Here is a 17,993-nt window from a genome sequence, read left to right as displayed (position 1 = left end):
TCAATTAAATGTAACATTAATTAATAAAACGTTTTCAATTATATTCAAATGGTAGTAGGACAAATCACTTGTAAAGTCTTCAAACATTTCAGAAAAATAATTATGAACCCTGTAATGTCATTGTGGGGAATACACCGTGCAATTGCAAGTAGGGCACTGAATTAATTAAATAAATAATTGGCGGATTTCACGATATGTTGAAATTACCAACAACGGAAAAAAGGATTAACCGACCATTTAAAATGTATATATATACACATATATATGCATTTGTCCGCTCCGTACTTTGGCATGAAAGGTCGCCTGATCTTGAAGCTGCGGAACGTCAGAATCCACATTGTTTTGATAACTCGCTCCTGCCAAAAGCAGCACGTGTTTTCCAACTCCCTCTGGAGTTTCAAATAAAGTAGCGTTGCCTTTCAGATTACAGTGCGGGCAAACAACAAACGTAATCTGTAACCTCAGAATCGTGCTGTTAGTAATCTGAAAGCCACATGAACGGGTGGCACTACACAATATTGTTACAAAAATATGAATTATTGTACGGGTGATCCATCTGGAACGTCCTGTGTGCAGTCTGTGATAAGAGGTGTCCAATGTTAATAAACAGGTTTCCTCTACACCTCATCAGCGCCTTCCTTTTCTAAGCAATTGTTCCTTTAATGTTTTGGTGTGTTTTTCCATTTACTCAGAATTGCGCCTCTGGGGTTGATGCAAGATTATTCGTCGCGTTTCAAAAATAAGTGCCAAGAATGGAGACACCTGTTTTGGAAAGAGACTAGCGCTAAAAATGAATATAAAATAATCATTATAGCCCTAGTGACCTCAGAGAGAATAGTTATTTACTTCCATCTTGGAAACTGTTGCAATCGCCTTCCAATCAACATTGTATTTACTTTGGCAATGTATAACTGAATAGGAAAATCCAAGTAGGAAAGTTAGAGACAAAAAACATGGTCAGATTGGAGCAATAAGAAACATACTGAAAGTTACAGTGTATTTCAAAAAGTGGGTAAAAAAGAGTCTAGAGTTTAAAGAATGAAAATGGAGGAAGAAAAGAAATGAATGTGTCAAAGCAGAAAATGAATAATCCCTCAGTTAATAAACGAATTTGTGAGTTTAAATGAAAATTCAGTTTATCTTTCTCCTTCAGCATTGCTATGTATGCGTGCTTAAACCGTAAACACGTCAGAGTTAACTGGATTCGATTAGTTCATTTACCTGCTCCGCAACACTTAGTGCTCGGGCACAATAACCGGGATTTATATAGAACTTAGTGTCTCGCAATCTATTAACTCGAAATATCCTCAATTTGGAAGAAAGGAATAGACTACGGGAGCATTTTGTTTCTATTACCCACTCCATAACATTCATTTGCGAAAAGCCACTTCCTCCTTTATTATACCTATATAATAAAAACTTTGATGTGTTGCATAACACTCAGAACAACCGAGTTTGCACTTTCAGAGCAAGAGTAGTTTATAATTGTATAATTTAATTTAATGATATAATTGAATCGCCTCACCAGTTATTTCAATGCGAATTAATAAACCAGCTGTTATTAAGTGTAGTCAATCCTAACTATATTTCTTCAAATATTCCATCTAACTACAGTGACAGTTAAAAGAAAGTCAATACAGGTATTTTGTATCTCTTTTTTTAAAACAATCTTCTAACTTAGTCATGAGAAATCATTTCATTGTTTGTTGTGTAATTCAAAATTTCTTTACATCTAAATTGAAGTCACTTTAGTGCAATTTAAAATTAATCTACAAATGGGCCAGAGCTCTCAGAAATGTACAATGTTGTTCAAAAAAGTTTATTCAGAATCCCACCTAGAGAAAATAGATTACATTTCCATTCTTTAAAACAAATCTGTTCAAATTCATGTGTGAGTAATGTACAAAAAGAAAAAAAGAAAAGAAAGGCTTGCATTTATATAGCGCCTTTCACGACCTCACAGCGTCCCAAAGTGCTTTACAGCCAATGAAGTACTTTTGATGTGTAGTCACTGTGGTAATGTAGGAATCGCGGCAGCCAATTTGCTATATAAAGAAAAAATGATAAAATATCCCCTGACAGCACTTCAGCCCTGCATTGAAGTTAGTTAAGATATGAATATTTGAACTAGTATATATATTTTATTTATTACTTCATATAATGACATAGTGCTGATTATCTAATTGAGGCATTTAAGATGATTAAAGGAGTTGATAGGGTAGATAGAGAAAAGCTATTTCTTCTGGTGGGGGAGTCCGGAACAAGGGGGCAAAACATTAAAATTAGATCTAGGCCATTCAGGGGTGATGTCAGGAAGCATTTATTCACACAAAGGGTTGTAGAAATATGGAACTCTCTCACCCAAATAGCTGTTGAGGCTAGGTCAATTGAAAATTTCAAAACTGAGATTGATAGATTTTTATTAGGCAAGGGTTACGGAACCAAAGCAAGTAGATGGAGTTAAGATACAGATCAGCCATGATCTAATTGAATGGCAGAACAGGCTCAAGGGGGTAAATGGTCTACTGTTGTTCCTATGTTCCTATGAGTGCACATACACATGAGAGTTCCTAGGCTTGCAGAATCAGGGTCTCACCTGACCACGGAGAGAAATGTTGTGAGATTCTCTGGAGGGATGGTCTTGGGAGTCATATTGGTTTGACACCGCATGGAGTGTAAATCAGTGCCTTATCAAACTACTTTACAATGTGTTCAGAGGGTCTATTGTTTGCCATGAAGACTTTTTAGACGAGCTGATATAATTTAAATGCTAACAGTACAAGGATTGTCTTTAATCTTAAAACATTTAAATTTTGATTACTGGATGAAGAACTGTGCCTACACATGGTTAGATCCTGTGCAGAGTTCTCTCCTGGGCCAGTGAAATGGAGTTCCTGCAAGGCAGTGTAAACAGGGCACTGCCTAACTGGAATCCATTCTGCAACTACCAGTCTGAGATTGGTAACTGCAGTACAAAGGAAATGTACTTCAGAGTGAACAATATCATAGAATCATAGAATAGTACAGCACAAAAGGAGGCCATTTGGCCCATCGAGTCTGCACCAGCTCCTTCAAAGAGCAATCCACTTAGTCCCACTCCCCCACTCTTTCCCCATATCCCTGCATTTTTTCTCCTTCAAGTATTTATCCAATTACCTTTTGAAGGTTACTATTGAATCTGTATCCACCAGCCTATCAGGCAGTGCATTCCAAATCCTACTCGTTGCGTAAAAAAGTTTTTCCTCACAGCACCTCTGGTTCTTTTGCTAATCACCTTAACTTTGTGCCCTCTGGTTATCAACCTTTCAGCCATTGGAAACAGTTTCTCTTTATTCTATTTAAACCCTTCATGATTTTAAACACTTCTATTAAATCTCCTCTTAGACTTTTCTGTTCTAAGCAATATGAGCAAGTAATCCCCAAAATGACATCAGAATGAAAAATATGGAAATAGAGCAAGTGGATGAAATAGGAACATAGGAACAGGAGTAGATTAGATAATTAGATCATGGCTGATCTGCACCTCGGTTATATTTTCCTGCTTTTGCTCCATATCCCTTGATACCCTTACCTAACAAAAATCTATTGACCTCAGTCTTGAAAGCTGCAATTATCCCAGCATCCACATCCTTATGGGGAGAGAGTTCTAGATTTCTACTGACCTTTGTGTGAAAAATCATTTCTGATTTCACGGCTGAAAGCCCTAGCTCTAATTTTAAGATAATGCCCCTTTGTTCTTGATTCCCCCACCAGAAGAAATAGTTTATCCATATCGACCCTTTCAAATCCTGTTATAATTTTAAACACCTTGAACAGATCACCCCTCAATCTTCTATACTCAAGGGAATACAAAAATAAAAAAGAAAGACTTGCATTTATATAGTGCCTTTCACGACCTCAGGACGTCCCAAAGAACTTTTCAACCAATGAAGTACTTTGGAAGTGTAGTCACTGTTGTAATGTAGGAAACATGGCAGCCAATTTGTGCAAAGCAAGATCCCACAAACAGCAATGAGGTAATGACCAGATCATCTGTTTTAGTGATGTTGGTTGAGGGATAAATATTGGCCAGGACACCAGAGGGAACTCCCCTGCTCTTTTTCGAAATAGTGCCATGGGATCTTCTACGTCCACCTGAGAGGGAAGATGGGGCTTCGGTTTAACATCTCATCCAGAAAATGGCACCTCCAACAGTACTGCACTGGAGTGTCGGCCTATATCTTGTGCTCAATTTTAAGGTTTGTGCAACCTGTCCTCATAATTTAACCCTCTATGCCCCGGTATCATTCTCGTCAATCTGCACTGCACCCTCTCCAAGGCCAATAGATCCTTCCTGAGATGCAGTGCCCGAAACTGAACACAGTACTCCACAAAAGAGTTTATGGGTGATCCAATGACATGAGCTAGCCAAAGTAACAAATAAGTTAAACAGGGGTACTGCAGCAGTTGCAAAGTGAACACAACTTCTGTGCAACTGTAAAAATCAAGTTGGTAATAAATAGAATCTTTAAGTGCTATCTGTGGTCAACACCTTAGTACAGATGTGAAAATTAGGCCTTCAGTGCTAAACAAAGAAAACTGGACATACTTAAGTTATGATGTTACGGACATATGCTAAAATTAGTTGGACAGAAGAATGACTAAGGAAAGGGTCTTTGAAGTAGCACAAGAAAAGAGAGCTGTTGAGGCTGATCTTAATGAGAAAAATGGTATAGAGCGGGCACATGATTCGGAAGTCATAGTGAAGGCAGGTGCCTCAGAATGGAGGTATGCAGTAGACTGCATGCCTTGACAACTCATTACCTTAGATTCATCAAAGCATTAACCGAACAACCGCTCACTGTACTGGACCATATGTTGGTGGCAATAGCACATCACAGAACTGGAGGCTGTCACTGAGGTCAGGAATTGGCACTGGGTTCTATACTGCTGCACTGATGCTGGTAAAAGAAACTCTATGCATAGAACAAGTGAGGTCAAAGTATGGAGTTCCACACTACCTAGAGTGAGTGAGACTACCCTTTATTAAAAATAAATGCTCATCCAATTTTCTCAGTATTTCAAAAGAGCTCTATTTTTATTCATCCACTTCCAAAATGTACTAAAACATTATATCTGTGTGTTTATAGGTTGAAACAAGTAAAATTAGTTACACTGCCTTACTGTCTTCACATTAGTAGTTACTTTCTCATTTCCCAATTATTTTCCATTATCTTTCTCGTCCATTCCCATGCCTGGACTAGGAGTGAGAGCAGAATGTCCAACTATTTATTAACTTTTTATGGGGGAAGAGGAATATTGCACTCATTGGACTTAGAGATGTAATCCCTGGGGAATGGAAAGTGCTTCTACTTTATGTGCCTATTGTCACAAGGAAGTGCACTCAGGCCAGGGTTAAATTCAGAATAAAGCAGTTTCCCAATTTCAGAAGATACCTCCCTGCTTCACTAATGACACTTCTATTTACTGTATCAGCCATCTTTATCACTTCTACAACACTGAGAGAATTATACTTAAATTCTACAAGAGCTGGTCTTGAATAATGACAATATTGCATAGCAATGAGGAACATCTGTAGGTGGGATATAAGCAGGAAAACAGTCACAAATTAAAGTATTAATTTTGTTTGGGTAGGTTATATTTTGATAGATTGGGTCACGCCATCGCAAACCTGCATCGACTAAGAATCCAAACGTTCCTTAAGTTACCCTCGCAACCAAACTGCGTACCTTTGGGTTTTGCGAAGTTGTTGTCTTTACACGGGAGTCAGTAAGAGATCGTGAGGTAGTCAGGTAACTCACATTTGCAGGTAGTACGAATTCAATCAGGGACGAAGAAAGTCCGGTTGTTTTCTGGTCATTGCGCATAGGTTACGATCCATAAGCAGAAGGCCTACAAAACAAGACCATGCAAGACATGATTGTAACTGTCTCCTGATTCACGCCCCATACCCAAGCTCCATGCAACATGTTTTTAAGTTTTCTGTCAAGGAATGTTTATTTTTTTAAATTGTGTAAAGTAACCTTCAATGTGACCCAGCGAACATCTGATAAATACATAGCATGGGATGTTTTCAACATCTAGGTCTCAACTGGCCATTTCATACCCGATTACGAGTGAGGTACAATATTACAGGGAGAGCTGCTGAAGTGCTTCGGGGTTATTTTAAACCAGTTATCGAGAAGAAATACAATGTATATGAACAAAGTGAAAGCAATAGCTATAAAATGCAGTGTGCGACTTTCAAATGACACCTGTAGCGTATTGTAAAATCCCAAGTGGATAAACCTGCATCTCTAAACTGGAAGATAGTGATTAGAATAGGCGCAGTCATTGAATAGTACTCTTATAAATGCATGGACACGGAATTCCTAAAACACCGGACTGGCAGTAGCCGACTATGGACGTGGGAGAGACATAACCTTAATTACGACAAGACTTTTACACTCGTGAAATGGTTTCGCAATTAACAACAGCGATACAATATCCTAAAGTATATTCCATATGTCCAAACATTTTGGAGTTAGTAGCTGAGTACACTTTTACAATGTGCCGCTTAAACTGCACCAGAATTGGACTGTCTCATGATTTTAGATTAGTAATCTACTTATAACATGCACGTCTCCCCTCTATATATATATTTAAAACAACACTTTAATAAGTCACATTTAGCGCTACTTCCATCGCAATAAATCCAAGTACGAGTTAAAAGATAGCCGTTCCCCCTAGTAAGGCACGTTATTTAGCAACTGGTTCACAAACCTTACCTTCAAGTTGCTTGCCTCTACATCTTCCACATAGAATTAAACCGTGGACAGGGTGGAGTTCATGCTTTTGATTTCATGGTATCATTTGCCATTTCCTTTTAATTTATTATAATAATAATTTAGTCGTGCATATATCCAGGCATTTATCCTGTTTTTAGCCAGTAAAAAATTGTGTAACCATAACCTGGATTTTAAAACTGCAATTAAAATTAAAAGCTGTTCCATTATAATTTTGAACAATACGTGTAACTGGTGCCAAACTAATCCTGAAATACATTAATCACTAATATGTTTGCCTGATTGACATAACTGCAATGACATGATCTCTATGGTCATCTAATATAAAAAGATGAAATGTTCTAACCAAATGTGATGAGACTCCCCACATACTAAACAGGCTGAGCGCTGTGAACAAATCCACATTAGAAGCAATTAGAACCTCAATAATCTTAACGTATCCAAAAATGCATTCAGCATGAAAATTATTTTGAAGCAAACAAAAGTTGGTTATTTAGATGATATTTAGTTCATGTTATTCTTTTCTTGATTATTTCAATTTGGTAAATGGTTATTCGATCAGATTAGTGCTTTTGGATGGCATGACACAATAGACGGGAGCCAACCGGATTTGAAGATCCATCGCTTTTGCGGCATACAAAGGTTGGGGTTGACATTAACAACTGACACGTTGCTTTCTTATGTTTAAGGCAAGTTATATTATACGCAAAGGTGTCCAAATAACCTGACGAACGAGAAAGCTGCAATCATCAGAGGAGCCTGGTAAAGTTACTTTCCACCACTTCATAAGTTGGTATGACTTTTATTTCCAGGACTTCTAAGAAGGTTTTTTAATTTAGTAATTAGAAACTCTGCTAATTTTCATTCAAGCTTATTTCATTGTTCTGAATTCCAGCATTAGGTAGATTGACCAAAAAAACACCTCAGCTTTATTCTGCGCAGAAAAGTAGATCATAAGCGATTGACAGGCGTTAAAGTCGAATTCTGATCTGTACTCCTAACAATTAAGATCAATGGCATTGGCACACGTCGAAAAACCATTTAAACACATGGAGCTGTATTCCTTTTTAACAGCGACATTTGTCAAAATAGAATGAATAATTGTCACTCCTAAAGATTGACATTTGACAGGTCTGGAATAGGGAGTGGCATAAAAACCCTATCCCACTTGTGTTTATAAAGGCTGTGATTCAAAATATTTCTCAGTGTAAAGTGTGACACACAGCAGTGTCAAGAATTAATTTTGATTCCTTTTAAACCTAATAGGATTTCAAGCAAAAGAAAACATTTGCGTTGAGATGTTTCGTCATTATATGCAAGTTGTTACCATAACTTCAAAGAACGTTGTATATACTTCACTCGAAGTAATCTTATTTGGCACCTGCGATATAACCTGTATCATTCGGTTATTTTCTCTCTCTCTCGATCACTACACTATCCACGGGCCAAATACGTATTCGTATGGTAGAAAGTCTGCAAAGTCTTTGATTTGTTGTCAGAAGATACGTCGCAGTTTATTGTCACGACGGTTAATGTTATCAAATTACACTGTAAATAACAAATTCGTGATTTAATCATAACAATGGCTAATATACAAGCGAGGCAGAAAGTAACTTGTAGGTTAACTGTAATCGTCACCCACCACCATAAAAGTACCAGTATCAAGGGCTCACGACTAGAAAAGTGCCATCGTGTCTTGACAAATAACTAAAATAATGCGAACATTTGTGTGTGCTTTGTGGGATTCCTTTTTTTTAAATAAGGAAAATTAACAACCAGAACAAAGACAATGATTTAACAGGATGATATCACTATAAGTCCATAACTATTTTATTTGTATGCACAGATTTCAGAATGTATACCGCAAAAAGTTACCTATCCTTTGTTATTTTCACTGGTCCTCCACTTTCGGTGTTACCGTCCCATAAAACTCACTTGTAGCTTTAACCACCCAATTTAGATTTCAGTTTGGAAGCAGTGACACCTCCTATATTCGGTGTTAACCCCTTGCAGCACTTTGTTTCTCTTCACTTTCAACTTTCCCTACCAGAGATTAGGGTCCCCGAGAGTCCGGAAGCTGTCCGAATATTGATTGCGCATCTTTTTCCAACGCTACTTTGGCTTGTCCGTCAACAGTCCCCTCTAATGCCTATTGTCCACACACAAATAGATTGTTTTTGTCCTGCTGTCATTTTGTGAGCAGGTTTTTTCCCCCCAAGCCTATACTACATATTTTTTGGGAAATAAAAAAAGCTGCTATGTTCTTTTCATCTGAAGTTGACAAAGAGTGCGAGTCGAACACGGGGAAAATATGACAATCGAAAAGCTTTTTATAGAAAGAAATCAGTTTATTGCAATGTGCGGCACAGCGTCTCGAGCCAAAGTTGGCAATTGCTGAACGAAAGGGGGGGGGGGAGAAAAAGCCCAATCCCTGGAGCACGTGACACGATTCCCCAGTCCTCGCGCCGATTGGTTGGAAGGGAATATTTTTGAAGCCGACCGCCAAGTCTTTTCTCATTGGACGGCAGCGTTCGCGGTCGAGATTGGTTCGGCCAGGTGACGTCACAAAGACTATGACGCGCGTTCTTCCTGTTTCCTTCCTCGCGTCTTGAAGTGTATCTTCAGCGGCTCGCGCAGAATTAACAATCAGAGAGAGGAGAGCGGCGCGAAGCCCTGCCTCCTGGAGGTATACAATATCCTCACCATCTTTCCCCTTCTCTCTCTCCCTCCCTCCCTCCCTCCTACAAGCAGCAAGCTTTCCTCCTCGCTGGCTACTAATACTACAACACAGTAAGTAACCTTGTCCCTTACTTACCTTTTTTCTACGTCCTTCAGAAACTTTAAACGCTTGCTTGCAGCTAGTTCCTATTCCCTTCAGAGGGGCTTTTAAAAAAAAATGTATCTTGGAAAGAGAGAAGGAGGAGCAGAAAAGTATTTCTAACCCCTTTTTGTTTTGTACACAATACGCTGCTTGTTTTCCAAATATTGCATTGTACTCTTTTGTCCCATCATCTGCTGCCTCTTTGTCTTTTGTGAAGAATTGTATCCTAGGTATTTCGTGTCTCGTCATGCAACGGATTTGCTTTTGATTTGCATGAATACTTCCTTTTTTTATATTGACCTGGTGCAGATGTGTTGGTTTCGGTTTGCTTTCTTTTGGGATATTATTTATTTTGCAAATGTGCTATTGTGTCTTTGGATTCGCCTTGCATTGTGTTCACGCCTGGGTTTCATTAAAACTTTGATAGGGGCAGTGATTAAATGAAGGCTTTTTAAAGTATATACACAGGATCACACTGGTTCCAGTCTTTGCCTCCCCCTCTCCCCCTCTCCCCTCCCTTGCTGGCTGTATTGATGGTCAGACATGGACAAAGAAGTTGTCGTCACAAGGTGTCCTTTGTCAACAATTCCTCCTTTGTACCCATTTACAATTCTGCTCTTAAAATTCGCCGAATCTCGGTGTGTTGGATCTTGATCTGTGTGCGATCGTAGCAATAGCGTAATGAAACTCTGGCACTGCTCTATGTGTTAAGCGTGGAGGTGCGCTGTCAGATCGAATGGTCGGGGCTGCGTTGACAAGGAGTGATTAACAGAAATCAAAATTGCAACTGCTGCGTTTGAACAGTTGGAGCGATAGTATTTGTGGGAAAGACGCATTTTGATTTAAATGCACGCGTGTTGTAGATTACTTCGAGAGGAGTTAGGGAAAAGAAGTGGCCCGATCGAGAAAGTGAAATCAACTTTCAGAAAGTGGTTTCTGCAGCATCACGAATCTTGGAAATGCAGTTTCGTGGCCTGATTAAATGAACCCCCAAAACAGTTCTTGCTGGTTCAAAACGTCATTCTGTAACACGAAGCCCGAAAAACTGCCCAGTACGCGTCACTCCCCAATACTTGCGTATTGCCGCCTTTAGTTTGAGGTTGGTGGAGATCTGGGTTTGTTCTGCTCAGCTGTGACCTCTTTAGAATTGCCTTTAATTGTTTACAGACAATTCAAAGTGGCTGGCATCCCTGCAAGTCTTGTACATTGTTCCTGATATTGATGTTTACCCAGCCAGCTGCTGGATGCCCCGTAGCCCAGGCACACCAACGGAAGGCTCGCTTTGCTAATGTTTTCCTAAAGGCTCTCTTCCCGGCCCCGGCTGGTAAGCACTTCAAGACAGCTTGTTTTTAAGAGGCGAGCGTTGCTGATGGTGAAAGGTGTTGAATGGGGTTGGCATGAGGCAGAGACTGCGCATGGGCAGTGGCGGACAGGTGCGCTGTGTCAGACAGGCAGGTGCAGCTTCGTGTTACACGGGAGCAGCAACACTCCGTGTCCGCCTTGAGAAAGAGAGTTCAGCCTGCCACCAGATCTGATGGGAAATCACGATGGATCAAATTAGATCCCGGCCACCCAGGAGTAAACTTTCAAAAAAAAGACGGTGTCGCCCTTTGTTGTTTAAATGTCTGTCTGCGTTGTAAAAAAAACCTGTAATATGGAACAATATACAGTCTACATAACGCTTGTTTTCATCAGATCACTTGACAAAGCACCCGTTTAAATGTATTGAATTAATCTGTCAATTGTGCCGTACACACAGGGCTAAGCTAACCACAGGTCTGTAGAAACACGTTTTATAGTTTTCCGACTGCTCAAAAAAAACCACAAAGAACTTCAGGAAAATTGTTGGCTTGGAAATATTTTAAAGATACATTTGCAACTTTGGTTCTCTTGAAATGATTCAAAGTAACAGCTGTGTTGTAACAATGGAGTTCTAGGTAACAGCATCTTTTCCCACATCTATCAGCCTCCATAAAGTGTTTCTTTAATTTTCTTAGATGTTCCACTGTATCAATTCGACTTTTGAAACTGCTTCAAAGTAAATGGCATTTATTTAATCCTTCCCATATTTTATAGCCCCTGTCTATAACAGTAAAAGCAAAACTGGGTTGTTACCTGGCATAGATTAGGAGCCTACATTTATAGTGGCTATAAAGTTTTTTAAAAGATAATGCTGTCAAACATCTGTGATTATTCAAGTTATTTTTCTCAAGTGCGGAATCTTTTGCACAGAATTGCGTGTACACTGGATTAGATACCGTGCAGTGTATGTTACATTGCAGGTGTGCAGAATATTATGTACTTGGTTCAGCTGTAGAGAGGAAAACTAAAAAGACAACACATCCCTACAGTCATAGATTTAGCTTCAGTAAGCGTGTTTTGATTTATGATGTTTCAGTAGAAAGGCAGAAAGGACTTGAGAATTATTGGATACTTAAAATGTCAAGATATTAACAATGTGTCTCTCTCATAATATACTTGTAGATGGGTCCTGGAAAATTACAAAATTGGGAATGTTTTTATATTTGTTAATGCAAAACTACACTTTTAGAAAGTGCTTATATATTTTTCCATGATGAAATTGAGACTTTTTAGAATTGTAAAACTATAGTTCCTTTTAGAGTGTTGTCATTCTTCAATTATTTTTCCACCCACACACAGTCTTGTTAATCAATTTAGAACCTACAACAGCCACTTGAATCAGTTTCTCCATTCTTCCCCTCCCCATTCTTCCCCTCCCCCCAACAGAAGGCTAAACAACAACTGCTGTCTTTCTTGCAACTGAAGCTTAATAAACACATAACTGATTTACCACAAAATGTTATGCCCCAATCTGCAGGTGACTAGAAGGATGTACTGGAATTCTGTGCTTGCTTCAGGTAACCAGACCACTTTATTCCCAAGGAATAGAATTGTTGAAAATGTATGTCTTCCAGGTGCTAATGAGCTAAAGCCTACCAAGAGAATAATTAGAAGCCATTCATGTCTAAATGCTTACAACACAACAACTCTGTTGTCTCCCCACCCCCTCCCCATATGAAGCACTGATTTTTTTAAGGGTTGGTATATATAGTTTTATATTTTTGGAGAACAAGTTAAATATCTTGTATAATGACCTACGAAAATATTTGTTAAAGAGGTTTAAAATTTATTCTGCATCTTTAACTACTAAAGGAATTCTGTTTTTTAAGAAACTGGATGGAATGAGAAAACTACATTTTGAAGGCATTTTACTGTTGAGGTCTTTAAAATTAAATTAAGTCCACTGGAAGGCATTTAAACAGTGTAGAACGTTACCATTTTTGATATTGTAACTCTGGAAACATACTTAGCTGGTTAAATGTTTATACTTTCAGTGGTCAGCAACTGCCACTAGATGCAGATTAACCAGCAGTGGTAAGTTCTGATGGCTGTGTCGTCTGAAGAATTATGTTTTGTTCTATTTTATATTAATTATGAGCAATGCGTTCAAGAGACTGACAAATTGCAAGCTTAAATATCAAATCTTTCCACAGGTAAGTGGGCTGATTAAAAAAAATCTTGAGATGGACCTATTACAAATGTATTTGCACACTGAAAGCGAACAGTTGCTTAGGTAGACCGTGATTCTCTAATGATTGTCACAGCTGTGGTCTTGGGGAATATGTAGATGTTTTTACAGGTGAACTGAAAGTGATGGGAGCAATTCCAAAATGTCCGCATGCTGCCTTTGGCAAGCAGTCATGCTATTGTGGAGATGTGCGCTTTCAGCTGATGTAAAAGTTTCACATAGGATAAATCTAGCATGAAAAATATATTGTGATTTGTTGTTTATGTAGGTTATAAACCTAAACCCTATATTCAATAGGACCAGCACTTGAAACTTCCATGGGGTTATGTCTGTGCTCGTTAACCAGGCATGGATTACATCTAGATTGTCTTTATGTGAGAAATGATGCAAACATGTTTGCTGTGTTTCTGTTCTTGGGAAATCAGGGGCTCTGACATAAAAGAAAATACATTCCCTTCCTTTCCCACGCTTTTGTTTGATGTTTTCTTGCTCTGTTGCTGAACATTTTAGATCATTTTCTAATGAGATTGAGGATATAAAGGAATTCTCACATACTGGCATCCGAAAATTATTTTTCACTAAATTATAAAACAAATAAATATCTTTGATCAGTACATAAGTCTCATTGTTTTATATATATCTCTTTAGCTTTGATCAGATAAATATTACCATAAGATTTGCAAATTGATGTAAATGTTTAGTCACATCATTGTCACTTCTGTTTTTTTGGTAGGGTATGAAACAGGAAGTTATATCTTATGACCACAGCGCTAGATAACCTTTCACCAGCCGTTACCTATATATAGGGTTAAAAAAAGAATAAATGGATGGCCTAAACCTATATTTAGGTTTGCTCTGCTGTCTTTCATTTTGTGCAGTCACTAATGCCATATCTTCATGGCATTCTAGGAATGAAGTGTAGAAGAAATGGATGTAAATTAACAAGTTCAATAGTTAAGAGTGCATAGAAAAGAAATTAAAAAAATTAAACTTGAACAAAATAAACTTAAATTTTATGTCAGGACATCTTTTCAGTAAACTGTAGTTTTCAATGGCAAAGGCTATGATAATGCAGTATGTAACAGTACAGAGATATGATATAATACATCAGTATTTTTGTAATCAGACTGATTGTTTGTTTGAATTTTATTCAGACTTTGAAGTCTGATTTAATCAATAGGTTATTTTTTTTGGTTATTTTTTCCCCCCCTTAAGATAAACAGTATAATTTTAGGCATTCATACAGGTGAATTATATTACTGGTGCTTAAGCAGTTTTGCTTTTTTAAAAATCTTAATCCATCTTAAAGCATTGGAGCAGAAATATTTTTAAATGTTTCATTTCATACTGAGTGCATAATGAATTGTAATAAATGTAATGTGCCATAAATCCCACTACCAGCGCATTTCTACTTTATGCAGAATTGAGGTCAGGAAATTTGGAAAAAATTAAAGAAAATGATTCATCAGTCCTTTTGTTCTATTGGCTAGGGTCCCGGGATTCTCGAGCTGTGCCCAGCTGACAAGCTTTTGAAGATGGCACAATAACAGTCCAGTGATGCCTGACCATGACAGCATAGCCCTCTTAACTAGACATACTAAAAGACGAAGAGTCGACATTGGAGTGAAGAGAACTGTAGGGACATCTACGGTGTTTACTAAAGCGAAAGTGAAGCTATTCAGTGCCATGAATCCCCACGGTTCAGATCAGGACATTGAGTGCTCAGTGGTTCAACATACAGATGGGGACAAATCAAATGTGCTCCGCAAGCTGTTGAAGAGGGCAAACTCGTATGAAGATGCCATGATGCCTTTTCCTGGAGCTACCATAATTTCCCAGCTGCTGAAAAATAATGCGACCAAGAATGGAAGCACAGAACTCAATATGCAAGCCAGTGGTCTCTCCAGCACAGGCTCAGAAGCAAATCAGGAGGATGCCTGCAGCAATTCTTCAAGGGAAAGTGCCCAAGAATGCGTGTCGCCATTTAGCAGGCCCAGCATGAGCCAGTTTGATGTGGATCGGCTTTGCGATGAACATCTACGGGCCAAACGCGCCCGAGTTGAGAACATAATTCGAGGCATGAGTCATTCACCGAATGTGGCATTGCGGGGTGGAGAGAATGATCGAGATGGGGTGCAGCAGCCTGTGAGTCCCAGAGAAAGCTATAGGGAAAACAAACGTAAGCAGAAGCTTCCCCAACAGCAGCAACAGAGTTTTCAACAATTGGTTACAGCCCGGAAAGAGCAAAAGAGAGAAGAACGACGGCAATTGAAGCAACAATTGGAAGACATGCAGAAGCAACTGCGCCAGCTCCAGGAAAAGTTCTACCAAATATACGACAGTACAGATTCTGAGAATGATGAAGATGGCAACATGTCTGAAGACAGCATGCAATCAGAAACCGCTGATACTAGGGCACACGACAGGTCTGACAATGAGATGTCAGACCTAGATCCAGGACACTTCCTTGATCGTGCTCGTGCTCTTATTAGGGAACAAGAAATGGCAGCAGAAAATGAAAAACTAAAGAGAGATGGCCACTCAAGGAAAAGCCAAGGCCTGGCCACCTTACATGCTGAGGGGAAACAGCTAGCTGAGACTCTTAAACAGGAACTTAATTCCACCATGTCACAAGTAGTGGACTCTGTAGTCAAAATGTTCTCTAAATCCTCCCACCAGCTTCCTCAGGTCTTCCCACCTATCCAGATTCCACAGGCAAGATTTGCTGTGAATGGAGAAAACCACAACTTCCATACTACTAATCAACGGCTTCAGTGCTTTGGTGATGTCATCATTTCCAACCCGTTGAACACTTTTGCCAACATGCATGTATCTAATTCTTCAGACCAGACAGAAGCACTGCCTCTAGTAGTACGCAAAAACTCATCAGAACAATCTGCCTCCACCCCTTCTATGGGTGGACACCACAGCTCTCTTCATCAGTCCCCACTCTCAGCTGCAGCAGGATTTTCATCCCCTGCTTTCCGCCACCCTCTGCCTCTCCCTCTTATGGCCTATTCCTTTCAGAGCACTCTAGGTAATGCCTCCAGCACAGTTTCTGGGAAAGACAGGTCATCTCCTGAGTCCTTAGACTTGACCAGGGAAACTGCCTGTCTCCGGACCAAAGTGTCATCACACCACATGAACCATCGTCCGTGCTCACCAATGCATTCTTCCAGCACAGCTGAAGGTCTCTCTCTGTCTCTCATTAAATCTGAGTGTGGTGACTTGCAGGATATGGCAGACATTTCACCATATTCTGGAAATACAATATCCTTTTCTGATTATTTGTTCGTGTCTAATGTAGGTGTATGCAGTTAGACAGAGTACAAGTTTTCACCTAATTAGTGGCCTTGGTATCCTATTAGAATGGTGAGTTGAACTTTCAGAAGGGAATCCACATCCCTGAGGCATTCATTTTATGTACCATCATTACCTGCTTTTGCATAACCCAAACACGGTGAAGATGCAACAAGTGCATCACCCCCACCCTCCAATGTTCTGCAAGTTCAGTGCAGCTGCCTGCTATGCATGATTAACCTCTGTTCAGCTGTACACAGAAATCTTTTGTCCTTGTATATACAAAGCAAATGATTTTAAAAGCTTGTGAGCACGATCAGAGTGGGCTCAGCTAAACTGAACTTCTTTCACAAGATTTACTGTACTTGCTTTTTTTCTATATTTTAGGTAAAAGGGTATACATTTTCTTTTCAACACCTTTTTTGAATGATAAAAATTGTGCTGGATTATTTGCTGCAAATTGCCCTCTGTCAAAGAGCCAGTTCTCTGTATAGCTTTTCCTTTTGCTTTATCGTATCACTTTGTCAAAGTAATAGGGCTTCTATTTTTGCTCTTACAAAGATTTGTTGACAGGAGTCAGTAACATACTGCACCATTTGTTGTTGCTTAGCAGCACACTGTTGTATTTCGTGATATAATAGCCAGTTACATATTTCACAGGTAGCAAAAATGTATATTTAAGATTGCTATTATATATTTATTACCTTTATTCTGACAGTTACATTCAAAAGCCATAATATGTAGCCATATTGTTTATTAATGACTTTCTCCTTTTTTATTGCCCTACCCCACCAGTATATTAAACTTGTGTATGTTGTAGGAATTTTGAGGTGATCGGCTTAATTAATTCAGAGGGCGCACAGCCTTATTTTGCTCCTGTAGTAATAATTATATTGTCCTCTTATATAACAAGCAAAAAATGGCAACACCTTCTTCGCTAAGTATAGAACTCTGTCCTTAATGAAGCAGAAGGAAAGAATGTGAACATATAAGAGAAATATACTTTATTTGCAACTGTGTAAAGGTGCATCTCATAGAGTAAATTTAGATTTGATCGTGAATATATTCTGCAGAGTTGCGAATAAAACCATATTAATTGGACACAAGTTTTATTGCAATGGTAAAGGAAACAGTTGAACTGTTGTTCTCAAGATTCCAGCCATGATCTTCCACGTCACGAACCCTCTTTGCATCTCAAGAAAATAGCCTTGTAGAATACAAAAAAATTTGCATACAGCAAATTGGAACAGAGCTAAAGCATTATGCAAGGCTAAAATATCTGAACAGTCAATCTCCATGGCTCTATCATAGAATAAGGGATAGAAACTTGAGTTGTGACAAGTAATAAATGGGGGATGGGCAGAAAAAATAGAACTGTAATCAGGTTCTAATGTTTAATAATTGGTCAACTGCCAATGTATTTAATTGAGAGTAATCTAGTAACTAAGATTACATTGCATATAACTTGAAATGACTCAAAATATGATAACTAGAACAAACCAGAATTTAGAAATTATACCTCCAATGTTGCACTTAT

At 38.8% G+C, this 17,993-nt stretch overlaps 1 protein-coding gene and 1 long non-coding RNA gene across 6 annotated transcripts in view; one reads left to right on the top strand and one right to left on the bottom strand.

Moving 5' to 3' along the window:
* Positions 1-8,818, bottom strand: part of LOC147121153 (uncharacterized) — a 36,182-nt gene extending 27,364 nt beyond the window's left edge. Inside the window, exons 1-2 of the long non-coding RNA XR_015077363.1 lie at positions 8,661-8,818; positions 5,730-5,892 (exon numbers count right to left, since the gene is read on the bottom strand). This is a non-coding gene — a long non-coding RNA (uncharacterized LOC147121153). The remainder of the gene's footprint in view (positions 1-5,729; positions 5,893-8,660) is intronic.
* Positions 7,188-17,993, top strand: part of prox1a (prospero homeobox 1a) — a 203,161-nt gene continuing 192,355 nt past the window's right edge. For 2 of the 5 annotated variants that reach the window (XM_085981198.1, XM_085981197.1), the window contains exons 1-2: positions 9,516-9,575; positions 14,647-16,429. In XM_085981198.1, coding sequence (XP_085837324.1) covers positions 14,714-16,429 — 1,716 coding nt within the window. In that variant the 5' untranslated portion in view covers positions 9,516-9,575; positions 14,647-14,713. Of the gene's footprint in view, positions 7,579-9,514; positions 9,576-14,646; positions 16,430-17,993 lie in introns of those variants that run through there. The other 3 variants (XM_085981193.1, XM_085981195.1, XM_085981201.1) reach the window with 3 other exon arrangements.

The sequence above is a fragment of the Somniosus microcephalus genome, chromosome 3, assembly GCF_052327205.1.
Source record: "Somniosus microcephalus isolate GS21.2 chromosome 3, FLI_Smic_1.0, whole genome shotgun sequence".
Taxonomy (NCBI): domain Eukaryota; kingdom Metazoa; phylum Chordata; class Chondrichthyes; order Squaliformes; family Somniosidae; genus Somniosus; species Somniosus microcephalus.
Note: the sequence above shows the minus strand (reverse complement) of the source record. Positions and strands in the feature narration are given on the sequence as shown.